This window comes from Sinohyriopsis cumingii, chromosome 6 (genome assembly GCF_028554795.1).
Source record: "Sinohyriopsis cumingii isolate HCF-2022 chromosome 6, ASM2855479v2, whole genome shotgun sequence".
In the NCBI taxonomy this organism is placed as follows: domain Eukaryota; kingdom Metazoa; phylum Mollusca; class Bivalvia; order Unionida; family Unionidae; genus Sinohyriopsis; species Sinohyriopsis cumingii.
In genome coordinates this window covers 127,699,140-127,726,304 of record NC_142966.1, presented here as the reverse complement: position 1 = coordinate 127,726,304, position 27,165 = coordinate 127,699,140, and the positions used below count along the sequence as shown (strand labels likewise).

The 27,165-nt window shown below is 37.6% G+C and overlaps 1 protein-coding gene across 7 annotated transcripts in view; it reads right to left on the bottom strand.

The window, feature by feature from the left end:
• Positions 1 to 27,165, bottom strand: part of LOC149797921 (nucleoside diphosphate-linked moiety X motif 6-like) — a 254,096-nt gene that overhangs the window by 31,871 nt on the left and 195,060 nt on the right. The window contains exon 7 of one of the 7 annotated variants that reach the window (XM_089962970.1): positions 5,885 to 14,659. The exons of the other annotated variants lie outside the window; for them this stretch is intronic. Within the exon in view, the coding sequence (XP_089819096.1) occupies positions 14,325 to 14,659 (335 nt within the window). The 3' untranslated portion in view covers positions 5,885 to 14,324. Of the gene's footprint in view, positions 1 to 5,884; positions 14,660 to 27,165 lie in introns of those variants that run through there. 7 annotated transcript variants of the gene reach the window in all.

The following is a 27,165-nucleotide window of genomic DNA, read 5'->3' as shown; positions in this document are numbered from 1 at the left end:
GCATGCATACATACATACATACATCTACTATTGTGTTCAGCTATAAGTTGAGAAGAATCATTTATTTAAACTATTTATTGGAATTACAGAGTGCTCATTGACTTATTGGACTAAATCACTATTTTGGTATTATTGCGAATTCATTCAAAGACACTCTAGTTTATATCACTGTGATACATCAAGGATGTTGGTATATCAATCTATTCAAGACCACTGATATATCAGCACACTCAATATTGGAATTCACTCGGAACACTATACTTTTGGACTTGTGATAGAACTTTTAGGATTATTTGGGATTAAATTCACGATACATGTTCCTCTTAAATGTTTCTTTTGCAACTCCCAAAATACAAATTGTTTGTTGATTTTACTAAAGTTGCTGATTTAGCTTATTGCTGTTACTTAGTTTAAGACCATTGATTCGTAACAAGACAAATGCAAATTTTGTTAGATGTTTCTGCGGATCTTATACATATTATAAAGGGGGAGCGGGGAGGGGGGCGCTCGACAAAGGCAAATTAAATGTGGTACGTTTGTACTCTTGCATAAGTAGAGAACCTGTTTGACTAAATATTTTTACGACATTTAAACGATTTTTACGTTCTTTAAATCACTCTTGAATTTTTGTATTTATTTAAAACTATTATTCGTGAAACTTTTAAAATACCCCCGTCAAAATAGTCCATGTCCAAAATATAAAAATATTGTTATAAATAAATTCAAACTGCTAAAATGGCCTAAATCTCAAACCTGGCCAGCTACACAATTGGCATGCATATCTAATCAGGTCATCGATATCAAATTATATACAAGCATACCACACTATCATTTTTGTGACCTAAAGTCGTTTTTGTATACTCCTGCAAACGAGTGTTTCGTCCAAAAAGGATTTAGTTTTGGAAATCATTTTCCATCATGGAATCCATCTGGTTCGGCCTTAACCTAATAACTCCCACAGCAATAGATGTCTTCACTATCTAAAGTGCATGAAATCTGGAAAGTTTAGTCATGGCATATTTTACACAAGCCGTTTCGCGCAAATCGTTTTTCCTTCTTTCAATCCATGTGACCTTAATCTATGTCTTTTTTTTGGCGCCAAAATGAATAGATGTCTTTCTTTCCTTAAATGCACGCCATCTGCTAAGTCTGGTTCAAGATGGTGACAAAGAACTTAACATCTGTGCAGAAACGATTTTTCTCAAAGAATCACGTTGTGGTTTTTACCTTTTACTTTTTTTAAAACCTCCAATCGTAAAGCCCCTTTCTTATCTCAGATGCAAGCCATTTAGATAGGTCAAGGTATCTCGTACACAAGTCATTGTGTGGAAACAATTTCTTTTCATCGGTCTCTTTGACCTTGACATTTGACCATATGAGCCCGAAATGAGCAGGTGTCGCCCTTGTCCTAAATTAAAGCTACTTGCATTGTTTGGTAACGGTAGATCGCGGAGAACCTGAGTTGCTGTACGGACGGGCAAAACCATAAGATGATAAGATTCATGAAGCTATAAAATGAATAAAGGGTTGTATACAGTCCTCTACCTTGCTAGAGGACAAGCAATAGTTTGTAAGCGTATCTAAATTCATATGCACAGTAGTACCTGTCTTTCGACTTGTAACAATATTAATTCGTAAGACGAAACATGTTCAAAGTTATCGAGGAAACTGACCTGACTAAGTCTTTTGATCTTTGTATTTCTTCCAATCGCCACTTTTGTTATCACCATTCTATCAGATAAGATAAAAACACAGAGATTTAGCGCATTACCTATTTGAACCTGTTTGTCAGATAACTTGTGAAGACCCTTCTTCGTCGCTCATCGACGTGAAGTTTACGTGCGAGAAGAGGCAACCTCGTGCAGAGTACACACACTTTAGATTACGTAAACAATGTACATGGGAGCTGGTCTGGTGATTTACAGCATCTCAACCCAGAAAAGGTTATTTAGTGCTGAGACAATTGCAGCAAAGTGCATTGCCAAGTACACACCACGGTAGCCAATCTGGGTTGAGCTGATGGTAGGTTTTAAAACCGCGCCCTTGCAGTCGCGAGTCGACTCCGTTGACCACTCAACAACTTCGGCCCCTGTCTTTATTAATTACTTTCTACAACATCCAGTGGAACGGATCAGAGCAATTCCACATGTGGAGCCATCACGGGAATGTACAAGAAAAATAAAAGTTGAACTTCATTCTTCATTTGTTACATTCTGAAAATATAACTGCATCTCATCGCTCATCTATTTTTCAATCACTAATCAATGGCATAAAGATTCATAAATTACTATTAAAAATAAAACATTTCACAAACAGAGATCTATTTTACCTCGATAATAATTCGTTCTACTCTGTCAAGATACTCTTCTGCCAGGTGATCAAGGTAAAATAAGAAATTGAAACTTTTCTGGTATGCTTAACAGTTTGTGAATTTAAAATGTATTATATGATCTGGCTGACAATATAAGCACACCGTTTGGCCAATGATCACTCCAAACATATTAAGTTTTAGCAAACTGATGCTCTTTAATTGAGCACCGATAAATTTATACTATTAGAGAGCAACACGCATATTATGTTTATTGACTGGCTGAAAGACAACTTAAAAGACTGAATACAGCAAAAATACTGACACCTGATGCCTATTTTATGCAGTCTAATTGTCTGTAAACACCATGCCATGTCACGCTAACCGGCATTAAAACCACCTTTTGAACAAATACACACTTTGGCTTGGCTTGACAGCTGCTCGATGAAACCTGAACAAATGAGCATTATGAAAATAGATATATACGTAAATGTGCATGGACTCACCGAAGAGAAATACATTAAAATGGTTCAGGTAATAGAACAGGTCGAGGATCTTCACGTTCATATTCGATCAGTTTCGATGGGCCGAGACAGATATCATTGCGTGGGTATTGAAAACTTATTCAGGCTTGACTGCACCCAAAATAGATAAAAACAAAGGTCATGAGTAAGCTTGCCGGTAGCTTCTCGTGGGCTGATGGTTCTGTCCGGGCTTCTCTCGGATTCTTCCTCCATCATATATACTGGCCGACATGTACAGCCTATCTTGTGCTGCAAATGGTGTTAAAACCCTATAAAGCATAATCACGCGAAGCACAGTCAGCATAGTCACGCAAAGCACAATGTCAGCATAATCATGCGAAGCACATTGTCAGTATAGCCATGCGAAGCACATTGTCAGCATAACCACGCGAAGCACAGTCAACAAAGCCGCGCAAAGCATATTGTCAGTATAACCATGCAAAGCACATTGTCAACATGGCCATGCGAAGCACATTTTCAGCATAACCACGCGAAGCACATTGTCAGTATAGCTATGCGAAGCACATTGTCAGCATAACCACGCGAAGCACAGTCAACATTGCCACGCAAAGCACAATGTCAGCATAACCACGCGCAGCACATTGTTAGCATAGCCACGCAAAGTACATTGTCAGCATAACAACGCGAAGCCCATTGTCAGCATAACAACGCGAAGCACATAGTCAGCATAACCATGCGAAGCACAATGTCGGTATTGCAATGCGAAGCACTTTGTCAGTATAGCCATGCAAAGCACATTGTCAGCATAACCATGCGAAGCACATTGTCAGTATAGCCATGGGAAGCACACTGTCAGCATAACCATGCGAAGCACACTCAGCATTGCCACGCAAAGCACAATGTCAGCATAACCATGCGAAGCACATTGTCCGTATAGCCATGCGAAGCATATTGTCAGCATAACCATGGGAAGCACAGTCAGCATAGCCAGGGCAAAGCACAATGTCAGCATAACCATGCGAAGCATATTGTCAGCATAACAACGCGAAGCACATATTCAGCATAACCACGCAAAGTACATTGTCAGCATAACAACGCGAAGCACATATTTAGCATAACCACGCAAAGTACATCGGCAGCATAATCACGAAAAGCACAATTTTAGCATAGCGTAATTCTGATTATAAAGCAATAACTGTACAGAGATAATATTTTATCATGGACGTGTAGAAAGACTTTGGGGTTAACCTTGGCCATCTTTATTATACCATGTACAAAATTAATTAAATTAGATGCGTCGATTGTACAAGAGGTGTGTTATAACCGCAAACGTCAAATTGACAGTGTTAAAGACTTAAAGGAAATTATAAAATATATTTAGTATTTAATCTTTTTTGCGAGCTTGAAAACGACAGAAACATAAAGCCATGCAAAAATGATGGTGTCCCAATGACTACTTGCAAATAAAAACATCATGAGCATACCATTACTAATTAGGTAAGAAATAATTGATCATGTCATGAAGAAAGAAAAACAAAACTGCCGTATATACTTGCTTATAAGACGAGTCCAGAGTTATAAACCTACTAAACGATGGCATGTCAAGCGTCCGCAGGCAAGCTTGTGAAATGTTTGTTTACTAGTTGAAGTAGATATACGAGTTTGATAAACTAAACGACTAGTTAGAAGATAACAAGCAACAATTGGAACACATTTAAGATCGGCTGTTTATTTTTTTACGTTCGTTAAAGTATGAACCAAAACAACCGACTTGCAAACTGAATGAGCCTAGAATCAGTATTAAATTTAGCCGGGGTGAGGGGGCAGGAGTTTCTTGTTACGCTATTAGAGAGTCGACATTGTTTATTGACCTCATTAATGCACAAAGTCATAAAAACACTCGAAATTAAATCAATTCTGGTTTATAAAAGCTGATGGGAAATCAATGAATGAGCTTTCTGGAACATAAAACGAAAAAGTTGTTGTTTATGTTGTTTCAGAAACCAATATCATGGAGGAGTCTCCTCAACAAATGTCACACGAGGTGGCCGCATGCATATTTATACCAATGCATTTTTGGTCGGTGTGTGTGTGTGTGTGTGTGTGAGAGAGAGAGAGAGAGAGAGAGAGAGAGAGAGAGATCCAGTCTAGATTCACCAAGTTTATTTCACGTCTCTGCTGTATCTGGGTCGGTCCATTTTAAATTATTTCGAGAATCACGCTTATCATCTCTGTAAATCCCGATAACAGCTTTAGTTTTAGCCGAGTTTGTTCCCCTACGCACCCACCCAACTTTTCGACGACGGACAATGACATCTTCACTATTTTAAGGCTGAGTATCATCAAGTCTTAAATATTAAAATTAACAATAAGTTATTCATTTAAAATGTAATCACAACTTAACGGAACATTAATTCCTATAGTTTTCTTATAGTTTTTCGTTTACGAACCGTGTTCGTGGAAACTGTAAATACGACGATATGTTTGCATCAAAAGCTTGTGTAATCACGCAGCGAAATCAACTATCCAATCACACCCGAACGATTGACTCATCTTGGCCCTACTTTATATAACAACGGGAAAATGTCAGAATGTAACATGGAAAAACAATTGGAATGGCATGGTCCGCAGTACCCACCACTCACTCTCTCTCCCCCCCCCCCCCCGCCCCGGATTAGTTAAATTCTTGATTCATCCAACATCCAGCGCCATAGTTTAGTCTTATACAAGTTTTTTTTTTATTCAAAGCCTTATTTTGTATACATTGTAAACATCAAATGATCACACTGCCCGTGTTGCTGATGTATGTTAGTGTATTTTGTAAATATTTTTCACATAATTCTATATAAACGTTGGAAAAACGTAGTACCAGTGGGAAGGGATAAATTATTATATTTCATTCTCGATTCATGCATATATAAACTAAAGAAATTAAAAATAGTTTGTCCAATCAGACTGCTGCAAATCGTAACAAAGAAAGAAAAACATTATTATGTTGTATGATACAAACATCTTGCAGAAGTCAGCTTACACTTTTAATCCATCTAAAACAGTTCATTAACATACAAATGAAAAGAACTAAACAAGGATACTGCCATAACCAATTAATATTTATTATAAAACAGATCATTGCCCTCATTGGAAAGTGAATACTTGATATTTCAAGGGTATCAACGAAAATGAACCAAGAGTGGCATATGGTTCAGTTATCATTTGGACCACCTCGGCTATTCTTGCGAGACACAAATGTCTTTGCATCGATGTATGTCGGCGCTATAATTTACAGAATAATCATTCGTTTTGTTTGCCGGAAATTCCACAAATAAAGAAACCCGCATCTATTCGGTTCACCTCAACTATTTATACCATTCGATTTAACCTAGGACGAACAGAATTTGCGAATGAAAAGATAGTTCGATGCATTCGGAACTTCACAGTTAATGCATGTTTCGGAAATAGCCTAGATGGTCCGAATGGCAGCTATCGCACATACATTCGAAGTTCATAACTAACACCATGCATCCGTATATATCAAATAAACCAACTGATCCCGGAGCGTACATGTCAGATCAACCGTTCGGTCCTTGAACGTACACATCAGATCGACCACACAATCATAGAGCGTACACATCAGATCAATCATTCGATCCTTTATAGTACATATCAGATCAATCATACAAGAGCGTACACATCAGATCAACCATACAATCCTAGAGAGTACACATCGGATCACCCATTCGGTCCTTATGCGTACACATCAGATCAACAATGTAATCCTTAAGCGTATATATCATAGCAGCCATTCGACCCTTGAACGTACACATAAGATCAACCATACGGTCCTTGAGCGCTGACACGAGATCGGCCATACAATCTTTGAGCGTAAAATATCAAATAAACCACACTGTTCGTGAGTACTAATATAACATATTATGGAATCGCAATAGTACATTCAAAATACCCTCAACATTTTTCATTGTTAATTGTCGCCTACATAAAAATAAATCGCGTAGGATCAATAATGTAATGCTTGCGATTCCAAGTTCAATATTATTTCTCCCTAATTATCATATTTTTACAATTCATATTCCGCTGATAACAACTAACAACTGACAATTCAAGAGTCCTTCGGTCATCGCATGATTTCAAGCTTATGTTCACTAAATAATAGGTGTCAATTTTTACGGAACGTAGATAATTAAAATAGTTCGAATACTCAATTTATGTATCGTTTGATGGTAATTTATAACATGTGTAATCTTGATCGCGTGCTTCGGGAGATAAGATCAACAAATTAAAGAGACAGCTTTTGAAGCGTGCGCAATCTGACAGGAAAATCACCGGTAAAACCCGTCAACAATATGAACATATCTAATTTTCCACGTTACCTACGCCAAACCCCTGCAAGCTGATGCCATTCAAATGGCCTTAATGTGACATGCACTTACTCAAAAACCACATTTCAACTTTATTATGCTACTTGTACTGGGTTCGTATCACATCCAACGACTTGATTTCATCGGCAGTTGTCTTATTGCTGTTTATTATGAGGTTTAGCATGTAGTTGCTCCAAACATGTTTTCGTAAATGTTTAACGCAGAACTAAAATGAAACATATGAAAGTTATTAGAAACTGTGTTCTTTAAAGTGACAATGTTTTCAATAGGTGTAAACTATTTTAAGTTGCCCTTGGAGATGGAACGTGATGGGGTTTTGTATTGATTATCATGTATTGCACTCAGGTTGTTTGCTTACTACAAAGCAGGGTAACAGTAAAAACAAATACTTCGAAGAGTGGTTTCTCTTCTGAAGAGTAATTATTACGAGAAAGTATACATATCTGGAGAGGTTACTATCTGTATAGAAGGTGAGTTATTTGTCTTGATTCTTTCGAATGATTTCCTTTATGGCATGCACGGTTTGAGTTTGCAGCTTGGTGGATACAATCTTAAGCTAACAGTTTCTTTAACAGACTGAGCACTGGAAATTTCTTGCTGGACGAAACATACACTGTACTAAAAACTAACTTGTAGGTTACAGTCTAATCTTAACTGCAAAGTTTCTGAGCATCATCTGCACCGACATTAAAAACGTTAAGCAGATAACTATTTGCCACCTTATTATGTCTGGAAGAGATAACACGCGAGGGACAAGACTCATTAGGAAAATAACATCGCGAGGCACATTTTAGCATTCCTTTTGACAATGTACAGGCAACTTTCCATATTTTTATTGTTGAAGTTTTACTTTGGGTTGTGCATGATTTGATAAGTAATCGCCTTAATCTTATGAATCATCATCTGAGGAAAGTGAGCGCGTGCTGCATTGAAATACATATGCATCACATCAGCGTTTTGAAATCTGCATATTTTCTTCACAAAAGTTAAACCCATCCCACTCCACCCATAATTTAATGGGTCAGTACTTATATATTTAAATAGTATATGAATACATCCATTATAAACTAAAGCAAAACCTGACAATTTTTTCAGTACTTGCTTTTTATCAATTTTATGTCTTAGAATTTCTAATTGCAACAGATTCGTTCCACCAAGCCCTAAGTACCAAATATGATATCAACGGAATAATGGGGTTCTCTGATATCATTGGTATACAAAAAATTCTTATCTCACACCATCAACCCATACCCCAAAAATAACAAACTTTATAATAGTATACAAAAACGAAAGAAAAAAAAAACGCAATCATTACGTCTTTGATTAGTTGGGATATTTTGCATATACAATTTTATTCATTGAAATTATAGTTGGTTGAAAGGAACATATATTATTCTACTACAAAAAATTAATCGTGATAACGACTAGAGAAACAAAAAGTATAATTGCATGGAAGCAAATAGCATGTTGTTTTCATACATAATTTCATATGTAAAAAATCAAGAAGTATTATTAGCACAATGCATATCACCCATCCATCCACCTACACATTTATCTACGCACATACCTTTGAACATAGGAACAAGTGTGAGAAAGAAAAAAATAATAGAGTTGTGGCGTTGATTGGTAAATATTTGTTTGTTAATTTAAATTGATTTAGATGATAAATATCGATTTCATGAAATTTCTTTTATTTTCTCATCTTGAAAATTTGGTGGATTTTTAAAATATCTTTGTACGTTTATTGGTTGTTTCTCTGCGTTCCCTATCATTGCAACCTGTCACAATGATGACCCTTAAACTAATAATGACTTATGTGACTCTGTGTGTGTATATATATATATATATATATATATATATATATATATATATATATATATATATATATATATATATATATATATATATATATATAGTGAGCATATCAACAAATGTGTTATTACAAGCGAAAGACAGCAAGATCTCTCGCACTCCATGGTGTTACAAAGCCAGACAATTGCGGAGAGGAAAGTTTAACTTTTATTATTTTCGATTTGTGATTTTATGGAATAAGTGGAATTCTGAAGTACCTGTGGTCACCCTGGCTTTGCCACACATCATGCTGTTGCGCGTGATTTGGGGGAATCAATTTGACATAGGTGTTCGATTTATATTTACCTTTACCACTGTTCTTGGTTCATATCAGAAAGTCAAATATAACAGAAGGGTTACACAAAGGTCATTTGTGTAACCATGCAAGAATAATGTGACGTAGCCACCAAAATCATCCAATTAACCTTGTAATAAGCACTTTCGTTGTACATCTATAATTGGTTCACGTTCTGTCAAAACAAAGTGTACCGAGAAGGGTGAAAAATGTAATACCATGTCCACATTCTTACGAACAATTAAACATTCACCAATGAACTGGGTACACCTTCAATTCAACTTAAAGACTGTCTGCGACCTTTGACCCACTGACCTACTGCCAAGAGGAAAATTAATGCTACATGACACTTTTTCTATTGTCTGAGCGTAATATTGCGTTTAAAATACTTTTCTGTTAATCGGTACATACTTTAAGTACTTTTCTTCACATGCCTGCACTCAAAATAGGTTGTGTCGAGCTGTCTTGACTTTTCACATACTTTCACTTAAATATGAACGTCACCTGTATTTTAAAAGTGTTACATCGTTTTCATTTTCATGAGATGTTACTGACTCTGAAAAATGTCACATCTTTGAAAAGCATGAATCTTGTAACGGCTACATGAAATTGCCAATGTATGCCTTTAAGAGGGTTAACATTTTATACATATTTTAATCATGAATCCCTTGCTCCTGAACTGGTTCATCACTAAATTCGAAGTAAAATACCAATAAAGTTGTGAAGAATGACTATGAATTAACTTGATGAAATGGATGAAAGACGTCAAGTCAGCATAAATACAATTAATAATAGCAACCGCTCCGGTGGCCTAGTGGTTAGAGCGTCCGCATCGGATGCAGGAGGTCGTGGGTTCGATCCCCGGCCGAGTCATACCAAAGACTTACAAAAATGGTACTAACAGCTGCCTCGCATGGCGCTCAGCATTAAGAGGTTTTAGGACTGGTCGGCCTGGTGTCGGGATAATGTGACTGGGTGGGACATCACGCTACATGTCTGCGGCATGATGCCCCAGTGCTAGACATCACTTTAAACTGCCACACTGCAGACATCGTAGCGACATGACTTAAAAATTGTTAAAGCTACGTTATAAATCCAAATCACACACACACACACACACACACACACACACACACACACACTAATAATATTATGGAATAACGGTTGTTACACAACTCCCTGGTTTTAAACTAAGCAGTCTTAAATGACATCAAAGATGACCATTAGGAAGTAAGGATAAAAATGGCATCAAAGACAACTATTAGGAATCAAGGATAAAAAATGGCATTAATTACCACCAATAGGAAGCAAGGATACAATATGGCATCAAAGACCGCCATTAGGAAGCAGTGATATTCAACGGTATCAATGACCACCAACAGTAAGCAAGGATACAATATGGCATCAAAGACCACCATTAGGAAGCAGTGATATTCAACGGTATCAAAGACTACCATTAGGAAGCAGTGATATTCAACGGCATCAAAGACCACCATTAGGAAGCAGTGATATTCAACGGTATCAAAGGCCACCAATAGGAAGCAAGGATACAATATGGCATCAAAGACCACCATTAGGAAGCAGTGATATTCAACGGTATCAAAGACCACCATTAGGAAGCAGTGATATTCAACGGTATCAAAGACTACCATTAGGAAGCAGTGATATTCAACGGTATCAAAGACTACCATTAGGAAGCAGTGATATTCAACGGTATCAATGACCACCAACAGGAAGCAAGGATACAATATGGCATCAAAGACCACCATTAGGAAGCAGTGATATTCAACGGTATCAAAGACTACCATTAGGAAGCAGTGATATTCAACGGTATCAAAGACCACCAATAGGAAGCAAGGATACAATATGGCATCAAAGACCACCATTAGGAAGCAGTGATATTCAACAGCATCAAAGACCACCATTAGGAAGCAGTGATATTCAACGGTATCAAAGACCACCATTAGGAAGCAATGATACAATATGGCATCAAAGACCACCATTAGGAAGCAGTGATATTCAACGGTATCAAAGACCACCAATAGAAAGCAATGATACAATATGGCATCAAAGACCACCATTAGGCAGAAAGGATACAAAACTGCATCAAAGACCACCATCAGGAAGCACTGATATTCACCATTATCAAACAAAGATACAAAAAGGTATCAAAGACAGTCATTAGGCGGCAAGGATACCACTTTTGGGGACAGATCGATCAAAATACCATATATACTCGCTTGCAAGTCGAACTTAACTGCAAAAACTATAAACCTTGATCTGCCGTCACTTAATGAGAGTAAAGGACAAAAGCAAATTATGTATTCCATTGAGCGTTTCTTATAAACATGGTTCACTTTAGCGTCTTAAGTATTACTCATCCTAAACCACAAACGCGAGTGAGTCATTATACAAACAACTCGATGAAGGTAGTTTGGTAGATGTCTCTCACCCCTAGATCGTTATCGTTAGATAATAAATGTGAATTCAACCTATACTAATTTAAACCATTATTGCCCAATTTTAAAATATATTCTACGAATCTACTGAATTATATACGAAATTTTCAAAACATTAATATCCGTAAGAGAAGAGGATATGCTAATAAGCAGGTTCATTGTTAATTCAATCACTTCCCAAGCTTTCCCTCATAAACAAGAGTTCCTTGAAGGGAATAACGCTCTACTGGCCAAAAAGAATTTCCAAGAATTCAAGACCATTTTTATCTGTTAACTGCGGAGTGATGAAACCATCTCTGATAATTGTACTGTTCAGGACTAACAAGAGTTATGCATTTCTTGAAATTTCTTGGTATGTTAGGCATACTAGATGTCAGACTGACACAAGTTCCATTCAGAACTAACAACACCTCATTTATGACTAACAAGACATGACAAGAAGTCTTTAGGTGAAAACACCATATTGATGTGACTTTCCGTTTTGGAGGAGCAACGATAATACATGTGGCCAAAATGGATATTCGATTGACACTTCCATTTATGACTGATTGACATTTTCCATTTATAAGAAGCCTTTTGGTGCAAGCCCAATGTCGATATGACCAGTCATCAATAAGAAGTAGTGATGGCATGATTTTCAAGATGTCCACTATTGTGGCCACATTGGAAATAAGATCCGCACCATTTTCTTTTACGTCCAAGGAGACACCCACCACAAGACGTCTTTGAGTGAAAATCACATTCATTCAGAAGTAATGATAACTTTATCTTCAAGATGGCGTCTATGGCGGCCATATAGGATGTCTGACAAGCACCATTTTCATTTAGGAACAACAAGATATCATACAAAGTTCATTAGCAAACATTCATGTTGATAGTGTCACAAGTAAGGGATCTCACGACCTAGCGAAGCAAACAACTTATGCCTGAATCGGGTTTTACCGGTCCATATTTTCCCTATTTCCAAGGACCTCAAGACAACAGTCGTTGTTAACTGAAAGGAATTTAAAAGCGCAAACACCTTTTCTATAATCACCCAATGACAACACCAACATGTCACGAAGCTCTAATATCAGACTTGCATGTTTTTTCTTTCTTTTTTCACACCTGCATGACTTACCTATAAGCCCTTCTAAGCCGAAATAGTATTTCACGCCATGCTATAAAAAGCACGACACAAACACCTAATACATAAAATAAGTATTTCGAATTACCAAACACGGATACCTAAAAATGTTAAGAAATTAGAGACGGCTCATTTTACGAAACTAATCCAAGCTCTCATAAAGTCTCTTGAAAACTGTACATTATGACGTATGATCCAGGAAACTTGGTAACTCTTCGGTTTGAGAACTTTCTTCCTAACAGCGACTCCCATAATCAACAAATAATAACAAAATTTTAGCAAAGCTTTAACGGAGACGCAAATACAAATAGCATACACACACTAGCAAGGTGTATTGTAATAGGATCATCCCTTCCAGTCTTGATGAGGAGCGAGGACAATACTTTCATAATGGCCACTGTGTCGGTCATATTGGATGCGCAACCGGCATCATTTTCATTTATGAAAATATAAATACCATTTAAAATCTTCTGGTGAAATCCCGATCGAAGGAGTAACGATAACAAGAGTTGCAGACTTGCATGACTTAGTAAGACGCTGAAATGCCAGATACTCATCAGTTTTTTTTTTGGACCAACTAGATATTACAAGAAGTTTGTTAGTAAAAAACCCGTGTTAATGTAACCATCTATCCGGCAGTATGGAAACAAAATTTTAAAGATGTTCACTGTGGTGGCAATACTGGAAGTCAGATCATCGCCATTTTCATTCAGGACAGGGGTGTACAATCATTTTTGGCTGCAGCTAAAACAGATAAAATGCTTAACGCGGCGAGCCGCATTAACAAGAAAAGTTTAATAATTAAAGTTGTAAAAAAAATCCAACAGAATTATTACATGACACTAATAACATTCTTATCGCATAGTTTGTAATAGTAATTGTTAAATAAGATAGTACATACATAAAACATCACCAGAAAGCAATACAGACAAATGGAATAAGTATTAATTAAAATGTATGTTTTGCATACATGGCTGCGGGCCGGACAATGTGAAGAACTGGATGTTTGATGTCAGAGTGGCACCATTATTGTTAAGGACCAACGTGATCATAGGATAAACTTTCATGACAATCTTCCAAGTAGTTTCGGTCACTTAGTGATAGTAAACTTGTGATAACAGAGACAACAGACTATCCAGTATGATTTTCTGGTCTTGCTATTAAAATAATTAAAGCTGTAATGGTTAAATAACCTTGTGTAACCTCTCCTTCCTTTAACAAATTATCTTTAGATAAATAAATTACATCATTTATGGTACGTATTTATACAATCATTTCATCGATCCATCTATTAATAAGGAGCAGTGCTTTTTAGTTCAGGTGTCAGTAGATGAATACTGTATTCAATCGTTAATTGTACGAGCAATAATACATATTAGTGTACATTTTAAAAAATGGATCGATCAGCTCTTCCATTCATCTGACAAAGGTCTGTGAAACAGGTAAAACTTCAGCCCTTTATGAATCGATTCCATTTGTTCTGGCTTTATGTCGACCTGATTAAATCCGTGTTCTAGGCCAAACATGACCAGCGATGTAAGTCTACGCGTGATGGTGGAAATCTGCGCATGTTTGTGAAGCTCCTGGACTGGCATCCATTGGCATTCAACGATTTCGTTTGAACAAGGGGAGAGTTCAAAGGTTAGAGGTCTCATCCTGCAGACAACATACAAATCTGATCTTCCCCATGCTCCAGGCTGCGTGTGCTGCTGGCGGAATGCCAGGACCGACGTACTCTCTGAAATAACATAGAAGTTACATTTCTATTATATAGACTACCTTCCCAACCTTTATTCTTTAATTTTCATCCTTGATTTTGTCATGGTGTAAATATCAAAATAACTGCTAAATCAAGTGACAGAGGCGTCAGGAATTACACAAAAGAATGATATAAACGATGAAGAGTTCATAATAATAATAGACAGTTTGTAGAGAAGAATGAGACAGAAGATAACGCTATTGGCCTAAATGATCTGAGGTTGCACACATTGCTGTCATGTAATGACAAAAATCAAGAGCTGCTACCAAGTAAATCTGGATCAGCAAGATGCTGGCCATGTACATAATATGAAAACATGTGTTTAAAGGTTTCTCAATTATTGAATATCCATTAGTATTTGATGGCTATATTGTTGTTGTTTTTTTTGTTTTTTTAAAGTCTATTTAGAGCTGGTGAAATTCTGTTCAGCGGTTTATGTTACATTAAGCTGTGTAAATGTTTTTTTTTTATTTCTATTAACGGCGGTGATAATTCTAGTAACGGCGGTGATATTTCAAAATATGGTGGTGATATTTGAAGGCAAACTGGTATCATATGTATAAATCGTGTGTATAATCCTAAAAGGTCTTAGAGCCAGGATACTTTCTTTCAGTCTGGTCAAATTCTGATGAGCGGTTTCTGAGAAGTTTTTATGATTTGTCGCATTTTCAGAATCAACAGCCATACTGGATGGCAGCTGGAATAGTTTGTAATAAAGTAATTTTATTCAAGAATGATCTGTATACAATTTGGTCAAATTGTGTTGCGTGTGGGCTGTTTCTTTCATGAAGAAGTGGTTTAAAATGCTTTATATTTTTTTAGTAACGTTGACAATTCGACATAATCCGTATAAAGTTGAAAGAGTCTAACATAATGTAATTTCTGTCAAATTTGGTCAAATTATGTTGAGCGGCTTTTGAAAGTCGTTTAAGGATTTTTCTATTTTAGTAACGGCGGACATACTTGATGGCTGGGCAGTATCATCTGTTTAAACATCAAAGCTCTTCCTGTCAGGTGCTCTCGTAAAAATCTAGTTGAAGCTGGTCCAGTGTTCTTGTAGAGGTTCAAAGTAAAATAAGTCGATGGAAATACGATGCACGACATACTTAATCAGGGCTGTATGAATTTTAAACATGTTACGGTAACAAATAATTGAGTGGACATTGCAGGTGTCAGTATAACCTATATCCAATTAAGTTGATGAATGTGTGTAGGTGACGTGTTAAGTCTGGGGCCTGAGCCAGTGTTTTAGTCCCTGGCGTGGGCATGATTGATTTTTTGAACGAGGTTTCGTTCGAAAACGGTCAGGGAAATTGGTCAATGCGAGGTCAGTTTGGTTCTAAGTATAAAAATGCCAAGAGTTGAAAAGTTACAGAAACGTTTCTAATTGTTTAATGATTTGTCATTAGTTGAAATTTTGCAGTGATCGATTAAGGGAGCAGGAATGTGAAATTTTCCAAACCCTGGATGGACGTCTGTTAATATTCGGCGGTAAATAAACCTAGATCCTGATTGGATGAGTAATAGCTTGGGTGTGTTTCTCAGCGAAGATTCCTGTTTTATAAATGTTCTGCATTGCAAAAGTAGTCAGATCAGCTGAGATCATGACTCCAAGGAAAGTAGGAAGTGTTTTTCTCTCTCGTTAAATAAAAGTCCAAGGGATGTGGAATTGGAAGTCCTGAGAGACGATTTTGTATTATGGTAAAGAGAATATTCTGTACAAAGGGAAAAGAGAGAAAGGTACCGTACCTTAATTTCATATTTTCTTTTTCTTTTTGATGTGAGCCTTGAGATATTTGTTTGAATTTATTTATTTACGAATTTCATACATTATTTTCTTGATAGGCTTCTGCACATAATTGCTTGAATTCATTTGTCTGGAATGTTATACAGCTCGTGTATTATAGGACTATCATACATTCTTTTCTTGATACGAGTCTTGAGGTAATTGTTTGAATTTATTCGTTTATATGAATTACAAATCATGTATGCTAGAAATTTATATCATTGTGTTAGTGTGATGTTTGTGCAGATTAACTGTTAGAAAATATCGTGGTCAAGGCAAGAAGTGAATTTTGTTTAATTCATTTGTATAATTAAGATGTGAATTCTCTTAACCTATGAAGCAGTTTATTAGCACGGGGCTGCATGGCGGGTTGTTTATTTTCGATCGTATGTATACATGTGTCCTGTATTAGTCAAGGTAGTGATTAACAGTTCACACTGTAAAGGCCTATTTGTTAATAGTATGAGTGAGACCAGACTGTGCTATAAATCGATTAGTGATGTTAAATAGTGTATCAGAGAGATACATTAATCTTCCCGTTCTATGCTCTGTTCATAGAAAGAAAGAAACATATCCAGAATTTATTTGGTAACTGGATGCTTTAACGGAATACATAAAGTTCATATACTATTTAATGAGGTGGTATATACACGAATTATTCCATGACATGCAAAGGTTGTGACATGGAACCCTAACAGCAGTTAGTGTCTGCTTCAATTACAACGAGGGATCGGAGCCAGTTATCTTTGCGTCAGGCGGTGTCACAGAAAAACCCAGTCCCGATGTTTCGATGTCATCGGAGTTTATCTTTAGCCAGAACAATATACTGTTGATAAATCGAGCGGTAAATAATTGTCAAAACTACAATAATACATATATCAGTGAGAATTAATATGCTCTCATTTCATTTTTCGTTGTATCAAAATATATACTATATTAATACCACAAAACACTAAAATTGCCATTTGTCTTCTTTTTCAGTTAATTAAAATAGTGTTGTTACATTCGGGTTCAAAGGACACACAAACACCAAGTTATGGTCCCTACAACTTTATGTAAAATAAAGTTAAAATCTTCACAAAAACTAAAAACCAGTGTAGCTTACAGTACCAAGCCCAACTAAATAATGCCTGCTCTACCACTCTGCTCTTGTTTTAGTAAGGGTTGGTGATAAGGGATCATAACTGTGATGTGATGTGATTTGGATTTTTAACGTAGCTTTAACAATTTTTCATTCATATCGCTACGATGTCTGCAATGTGGCAGTTTTTAGTGATGTCTAGCACTGGGGCATCATGTCGCAGACATGTAGCATGATGTCCCACCCAGTCCCATTATTCTGACACCAGGCCGACCAGTCCTAACACTAACCTCTTAATGCTGAGCGCCAAGCGAGACAGCTGTTAGTACCATTTTTGTAAGTCTTTGGTATGACTCAGCCGGGGATCGAACCCACGACCTCCCGCATCCGATGCGGACGCTCTAATCACTTGGCCACCGAAGCGGTGGTGATAAGGGATCATAACTAAGGAATCATAACTAATTTAACCTTTGTGCCTTATCAGAAGGGCATGACTAGTCCATGCTCAACTAGCCATGAGAAGATAAACAACATAACCGGACTTGTTGACGGTCTCTGGTATCAAATATCCAAAATGCTGGGATTAATTATCTGGTCAACTGTCACTACGAACAATTAGAACCTGCTAGAATCTGATATAGGCACTAAGCGTGAAATCATACATATAACAAGTGTATAATACTTTGGGACTCCCTATGTTCAAACCTTTAGTGCCAACCTATTTTATATAAAATCTGAATGCTATTAACTTCATTTTTTTTAATCCTCTGATTAGTGTGGCCTTAATGAAACCGCTTGATTAGTGTGTCCTTAATAAAACCGCTTGATTAGCGTGACCTAACGAAAATTTCGTAAACAATAGTCAAAAATGGCATGAAGCAATTTGCAGTTAAGTACAGTGAAGAAAGTAAATACAAAATGTACAACTTAGTGTCCATATATTTTTATTCATTCGTTATAGGATAATCAATGTATGCAAAATAGCTGTGAGAACAGTTTCGTATTTAAACTTTAACGAAAGTAACTGCCTTCAACAAAAGGGAAATATATGATAAAAAAAGAGGTACACATACTTTTGTTATGAACTTATAATAATTACCTCTATGAAAAGGGCCAGGACTCGTATAAATAAATGATTAAAAATGAACAGATGTGTACGTGTTTAAAACATAGCTTTAACAATTTTAGTCATTTCGCTATGATGTCTGCAGTGTGGCTGTTTACAGTCATGTGTCCCACTCGGTTACATTATCCTGGTTCGCTAGTGTAGATGTATTGGTAGTAAAATCCATTGATTCTTGTCTATTATGTCTTCTAATTGGTGTACTTCTTGCAAAAACAGACACCACAAACCATTCAAAATAATGTCATTCATGCCTTCTACGACATCAGTCGAAATAAACTGTGTAGCTCCACCTCCCGCAAATTAGGCGTGCCTGCTAGTCTCTCTCTCACTCTCTCTTCGTCTCTCGTGGCCTTTAAAGATGTATCCATGTCTCTGTGTGTATGTGTGTCATTTCTGCGTATGTGTGCCATTTCTACAGCACAGCCAAGTTACAATACACGCGATAAATAAAAGGCAGAACCTTTCTAAGAGAATACTAAAATGATTTAAAATATCTATGTTTTTGAAATATCATACGTCGGCCAATATTCGTTGTACGAGTTACATTAAGAAGTGCAATGTCATTTATGTGTATGTCTGTGTATTTGCGTTTATCAATGGATCCCATATTCTCTGTAACGGATAGATGTATGTATGAGTAACATTCATCAAGAAAGACACGCTAATGCAGACAGTAGCGACGGCTTTAGTCTTGCTCACATGTATTATCGTTCCTAGTCTCGTTCAAACCGACTCGCGCTTAACTCCTAAAGATCTAAGCCGAGCGAGAGTCTGATATAGTACAGATGTGTACAATTCATTGATAAGTGACAATCATGTCCTCTCTAACTGTTCTTTTCTTTGCGAAAACTCGCAACCTATACCTAAGATCCATCAGTGGATAAGAGAAAAATATAAGTCTATTTAAAGGCGGCAAAATGTATTGGTACCAAGTATGGGCAATCCGTACCCGTTGCACTTAACGGAGTATCAAATCATATCGCTACGATGTCTGCAATGTGGCAGTTTATAGTGATGTCTAGCACTAGGGCATCATGCCGCAGACATGAAGCATGATGTCCCACCCAGTCACATTATCCTGACACCAGGCCGAACAGTCCTAACACCTCTTAATGCTGAGCGCCAAACGAGGCAGCTGTTAGTACCATTTTTGTACGTCTTTGATATGACTCGGCCGGTGATAGAACCCACGACCTCCCGCATCTGAGGCGGACGCTTTAAGCACTAGGCCACAGAGAGAGAGAGAGAGAGAGAGAGAGAGAGAGAGAGAGAGAGAGAGGGACAGAGAGAGAGAGAGAGGGACAGAGAGAGAGAGTTAGTTCATGAAATAATCAATAACAGATCCAGTGTGTGTGATCGCCTCCCCTTTAGGCGAGAAAAATATTCAATTTGGAGATTAAATCTTGCGTGGAACGAATTAAACCAGATGTTGCAACGCTTTAGAACCGTATGACCTCTGGTTCTCGACGTAGTCTGACAGTTGCTGGAACTTCGTTGGTGTTAATTTCGTAGTCCTAGACGAAAGAAATTTGACAATATTACGTCCGGACGTCCCTTAACGGAATTTCTGTCTTAACTTTGAATTAAAACAACTTGTTAACCATTCAAAACAGGGTGCGAATGTTTCATTTTCTCGTTTTTTTTTTTTTTTTACAAACAGACTTTGGGCCGAGTGGTCTAAAGCGCTCTCCGTTACGGATCACTGCCATCTCACCTCTGTCTGCGTGGGTTCGAGTCTCAGATTCAGCCAGTGTGGGTATGTGAGAAAGCTTGCCAGTAGCTTCTCGTGGGTTGGTGGTTCTTTGCGGGGTTTTCCAGGGTTCTTCCTCCACCATTAATACTGGCCGCCATGTATAGCCTATCGTGTGCTGAAAAATGGCGTTAAAACTTACAACAACAATAACAACAACAATAACAACAACAAACAGACGTTGCCACTTCTTGCTAGAGTTACTCGTCATGTGGAGCTGTGTACCGTTATTTCATGGTGCTAGCTATATACACAATCCCACTAAATGTCTAGTTAGAAATGCAATGGCACTGCTCAAGTGGCCTACTTGGTTAGAGCGTCCGCCTCGGATGCGGAAGGTCATGGTTTGAACCCCGGCCGAGTCATATCAGAGACTTATAAAAATAGTGCAAATAGCTGCCTCGTTAGGCATTCAGCATTTAGGACTGGTCGGCTTGGTGTCGTGATAATGTGGATGGGTGCTACATGTCTGCGACATGATGCCCCAGTGCTGGACATCACTTTAAACTGCCACAATGCAGACATCGTAGTGATATGATCAAACAATTGTTAAAGCTATGTTAAAAATCAAACACACACACACACACACACACACACACACAAAATCACACACAAAAATGCAATGTATACTTCATATTATAATTGTACTGGCACGAATATTGTAAACATTGACATTTCACATTTGTCTGTATCCTTATACTCGATTACAGGAAATAAATTAATATCGAATGCCACAAGTTTAATCATAAAGGTTTGAGTTTCAATTCGGCACAAGAAGGAATCAAACCGTGCTAAGAGTAATGGAAACAACTGCCCGTCTCTTATGCTCCAGCGCCATAACCAATTCAGCTTCGATAAAAGGCAGCATACGTTTGTAAAAAAAGGGACTCGAGAAGTACGAGAATTAGCTAGGCAAGTGGAGCTAACACTAAACAGCAATATCGGAGCCATATCACACACTCACCGGATCTGTTACTGAGAAACGCAAGGCATGCTCGAATTGTAACTCTCGAACGCGACTGATTATATTGGCATCTTCAATGAATCAGTTATCGATACTTATAATAATGTATCCAGGGATGCATGCTTTTATTCGCGGCACGAATTCGGTTTATGGGTAGCTATTATTATTATGATTATTATTATTGTGAGAAAATATATATTGACAGAGAAAAAAAAAACTTACGTTATAACTATTCTCTTAGGAATCGCTCATGTGGCCTAGTGGTTAGAGCATCCGCCTAGGATGCAGGAGGTCGTGGGTTCGAACCCCGGCCGAGTCATACCAAAGACTTATAAAAATTGTTGTTGTTGTTGTTGTTGTTGGGTTTAACGCCATTTTTCAGCACGATAGGCTATACATGGCGGCCAGTATTAATGGTGGAGGAAGAACCCGGAAAACCCCGGAAAGAACCACCGACCCACGAGAAGCTACTGGCAAGCTTTCTCACATGCCCACATTGGCTGAATCTTAGACTCGAACCGCCGCAGACAGAGGTGAGATGGCAGTGATCCGTAACGAAGAGCGCTTTAGACCATATAAAAATTGTACTTGCAGCTGCCTTGCTTGGCGTTCAGCATTAAGAGATTAGTGTTTGGACTTGTCGGCCTGGTGTCAGGATAATGTGACTGGGTGAGATATCATACTACAAGTCTGCGGCATGATGATGATACCCAGTGCTAGATATCATTATAAACTGCCACACTGCAGACATAGTAGCGATATGACTGAAAAATTGTTAAAGCTACGTTAAAAATCCAAATCACACACATTCTCTTTGAACATGACGCTTTCATTCTGAATGAATTAATTTTTTTTCAAAAAGAGACATTGAGAAAATTGCACCTATTCCAGAATGCTCATCAAAAATCATGTGCAAGTCGGTCAAGCCAGTGGAGCGAAAGGACGTGTAATAAGCTCACTTGGTCTTCCGTCAGTCATGTTAAACATTTCTTATCTGGACCACAATTATCGCATCTACCGCGCAAGGTATCGGCAGCCATTAGATAAATCAGAGACGTGACACTGATGTTTCAATCAGTGAGATGTCGCGAGGCAAATATGTTGATAACATTCCGACTAATCTGTCAGCGGACGGGATACACTCACAAATTTACAGTTCTTCATCAGTTGTACTATCGTGTAACCGATATCTAAACGATTAACTGCACCTGCTCCAGTGTTGACAAGCAAAGATAAATTTTGGAGTTTATCTTGGGTGATAATCCCTTTTAATATCTCCGTACAAGCACAAATACTGCTCCTAATAAATAAATTGCACCTATCTAGTTAGTGTACGTTTAGATTCAGATTCCGTACAAATCCGATTCGCACATGAGGACTTCATACCTATGATTTCTGTTTATTTTCCTGATAAACGGCCCAAAGCGAGCAAGCGCACTACACATAGTAGATAAATCCAATATAATTTTTTTTGGAAGATTATAGTTCCAAGAAATCTTCAGCTGTCCCCCCCACCCCCCCAGGCTTCTTCATGGGGATGTCGTGTCCAGTAATACGGTACCATACCACTAACAAGCCAGGAATACAATATGAGAGAGAGAGATCATTTAAAGACGGCAAAAATGTGTGTGTGTGTGTGTGAGAGAGAGAGAGAGAGAGAGAGAGAGAGAGAGAGAGCATTTAAAGACGAAAAAAATGTGTGTATCAGCTGAAGACTGAAGCGAACCGATCACTTGAAAACTTTCCGGTTATGAGCTTTCTGCTAGGCAAAGCAAAGCAAAGCGAAGTATATCAAAGCTAAACAAATTCAAAACTCTTTTAAAACTAACCCCCATTTTCCATATTTTCCGTGGGTTTTGCTTCCTGTGGTGTAGATCACATTGTCACTCAATTGGTTGAGCCGCCCCCTCCCCCCGGAAAATGAACCTATGAAATATTCCAGGGGAGATTTGATCGCTTCAGTGACCTATTCTGGTTATTTCCCTAATTTTGACCACATCAGACTCTGAAGAGAGCAAAGTAAAGTTAAAACCAAGCTCACTTCCTGGAACACACGTCCCGCAAGATCTAGATTTCCTTCGGGCCCCGAATGGCCGAGTGGTCTAAAGCGCTGTCCGTTACGGACCACTGCCATCTCACCTCTGTCTGCGTGGGTTCGAGTCTCGGATTCAGCCAATGTGGGTATGTGAGAAAGCTTGCCAGTAGCTTCTCGTGGGTCGGTGGTTCTTTCCGGGGTTTTCCCGGGTTCTTCCTCCACCACTGATACTGGCCGCCATATATGGCCTTTCGTGTGCTGAAAAATGGCGTTAAACCCTACAACAACAACAACAACTAGATTTCCTTCACTATCCTGTTTTCGCGATGTGTTTTAGAAGAAGAAGGAGGAGACAGGAAAATGAAAGGGATAGAAGAAGAATATAAAATAAACAAGGACGGTGGTAAGAATACACTGGTTTATCTCTTGATAGGAATATAAGTTCTCATGATACCGCAATCACAAACACTTCATAAGCATATGCAATTCTAACACACACAAAAAATTTCCTGAGATCAATTATTATCAGTGTTGTTGTTGATATAAAATTAATAAAATTCTTGGCTGTTATTCAAGATCCATACATTAAAGTGAAGCTCTCATCAATAACAACCAAGATAGATCGAGTGTAAACAAGCTAATGGTGACAGATTCACTGCCTAACAAGGACCATTATTTACAGCCTAGCTATGCTTATTTAATTTATGAATATATCAAAGTTGAATTATAATCTCAGTTTACTCATAAACTAGAAAGCAAAAAAATCTTTGTTTTCTTGATCAGCGTTATCATATTGCCACCTCTTGCCTTGCTGCTGTATTGAATATCTCGACCTTCAGGGTCCGCCCTCGAACAAGTTAGGACCTGCTGGAAATAACAACAGTCTCAAAACAAATGAGACCCTAAGAGATTTGAATAGGGGCAATGTACTTTAGGCTATCAATTATAGGAAAGGCGTTAGGTTGCGAAATTCGTAAATAACCAAAGGAACTCCCCTCATGGTTTCCATTGTCTTATGTCTTATTCGCATACTCTGGAGGATACAATTACTCTGTTGTACTCCGATTTTCGTCCAGTGCTAATGAGAGAGGCGATCTAAATATAGTACGAGTATCAAACTATTTTATTCCCTGTAACGTGAATCCATGCAGGTCATTTATCACTTTGATAAATGGTTTTAATATTAACAAGCAATATCAGTGAATTTTTGTCACCCCGCCTGTCATGGTTAGGTCACCATTCCATAATCTCAAAAGGTTTTAAAATAATAGAGAGACGGGAAATTATTGAGTCATAACCTTTACCTCGAAGATATCACTGCCGATGAGGTTGGCAACGCAACACACATTCCGGTGATAGTGTGTAAAAGTATTCGAGGTGTTGTCGCTAACCATTAAACAGCTTCAAAGCTATGGCGCTGAAGGAAACGTGCAATGAAGACATAATAACATCGACACGTGACCATGACCTTGATGATATGACCCCAATGATAGTATGCTGCACACCTTCAAGTGATGGTGTAAGTAAACCAATTTCATCCATAAATCTCAAACGGCTTTAAAGTTATTGAGTGGAGGGAAAACTGATGGATATAGTAAATTACTGAACCGTAATCTTGGCATCTATCCCAATGTGGCAAACTACACAACTGCTAAAAACATATACCCCATTGTGATAAATGACACACCAGTTAATGACCTATGTTCCAAAATGTGCTAAACAACACACCTGCTAATGGCCTATACTCCAAAATATGGTAAACGACACATCTGCTAATGGCATATACCACAAGGTTGTAAACGACACACCTGCTAATGGTATATATCTCAATGTGGTAAACGACGCATCTACTAACGGCCCATATCCCAATGTGGTAAACGACTGACCTGCTAATGACCTATACTCCAAAATATGGTAAATGACACTCCTGCTAATGGCCTATACCCCAATGTGGTTAAAGACACACCTGTTAATGGGTTATATTCCAAAATGTGGTAAACGACACACCTGTTAATGACCTAAATCCAAAAATGTGGTAAAGGACACACCTGTTAATGGGTTATATTCTAAAATGTGGTAAACGATACACCTGTACCCATGTACCAAAATATGACAAACTACACACCTGCCAAGGATCTATACCCAGTATGGTAAACGACACACCAGATAATGGCCTATATCCCAATGTAGTAAACGACCACACCTGTTAATGACCTATGTCCCAAACTGTGGTAGACTACAAACCCGCTAATGACCTATACCCACCTGCTAAAGGTTATATATAACTACACGAAATTTATTCCTTGAAATATAATAGACAGCGTCTCGTTATTATTTTAAAACAATATTACCTAGCAAAAAGAACAGAATTTGGGTTTATAAAAAGATTAAAAAATTAACTGAATCTTTCATAAACTATTGGACTGAGGAGGACGAACTATGTATATTGTAGCATCAAAGTTTTGAACGTTCATGGTCCACGAAAATTTCTTTGAGGGATGTTAATTTCAATGGTAGTTGGGTTTTGATGAGAATCAAGAGATATAGGATTATTATAAATACCAAACATTTTTGCCTTGATTGAAAACGAAGCAAAGAATTTACACGATGGGTACAGACACCTAAATTTTGGCCTTGATTGAAAAAGAGGCCATAAATTTACAAACCTGTCTCTTCATTCGGTTCCTACTGTGTTTTGATATTTTCAGATCGTGATCAGTGATAATTTCTATGTACAGGTCGTAAATTTCTCAGTCTGGACGTTTAATTTGTGTTATACGCAAAACATTCATTTGATATATTTTCTTTGCCTTCGTTTCATAATAGAAGAGTACGGACATCTTGACTCCAAATTTTAAACTTTCATACTTCCGAAAAGAAATATGTCAGTGCACGAGACGATGGCGTATTGTGTAACTCTCAATGCATACATATATCAATTACATCTCTGTCAACCCGTTATGCGCCAACAATCAGAGCCGATGTTGAAAATGTCAACAGCAATTCTGTATCATAAGCGCGTACATTTATGATTTCTAAACCTTTGGTAAAATCGATAATTGTAACTTTGGGTCCCTCGACTTTTTGTAACAAATACGATCCTAAAAACGCTCTATTGTTCATTTTATGACGAAAGTAGTTGTTTAAGGTATTTGCCTAGAATTTGCTAACTATAGTTGGGAGAAAAAATGTAACCAATAATTATCAACGCTCAATGTAATAAGTAAGGGAACTAAATGCAATATAGCATTATCCATACTTATAAAAATTACTAAACTAAAATATTAGATCAAATAGTAAATAATTATTCATAACGTTAACACGTGTAAGTGTTATAAATGACTGTCTTTTTTTAATTGGCATTTGTTTTTATTATACAGAAATGTATAACAAATTCAATTTTTCATTAAATGAATATTTACCTTAAGAAGAATTCAACATGCTTAATGGTGTAGCTAACATTCGTTCGGTGGATGTAATCCTCATACATTCGGTGGATGTATAATCATCGTACATTCGGTGGATGTAATCCTCATACATTCGGTGGATGTAATCATCGTACATTCTGTGGATGTAATCATCATACATTATTTTGTACGTACTGCTTCATATAATATTAGACCGCTCCGATAGACGTGGTTAGAGCGTCTGCCTCGGATGCAGGAGGTCGCGGTTTCGAACTCTTACCGAGTCATACAAAAGACTCATAAAAAGTGTACTTGCAGCTGCCCCGCTTGGCGCCC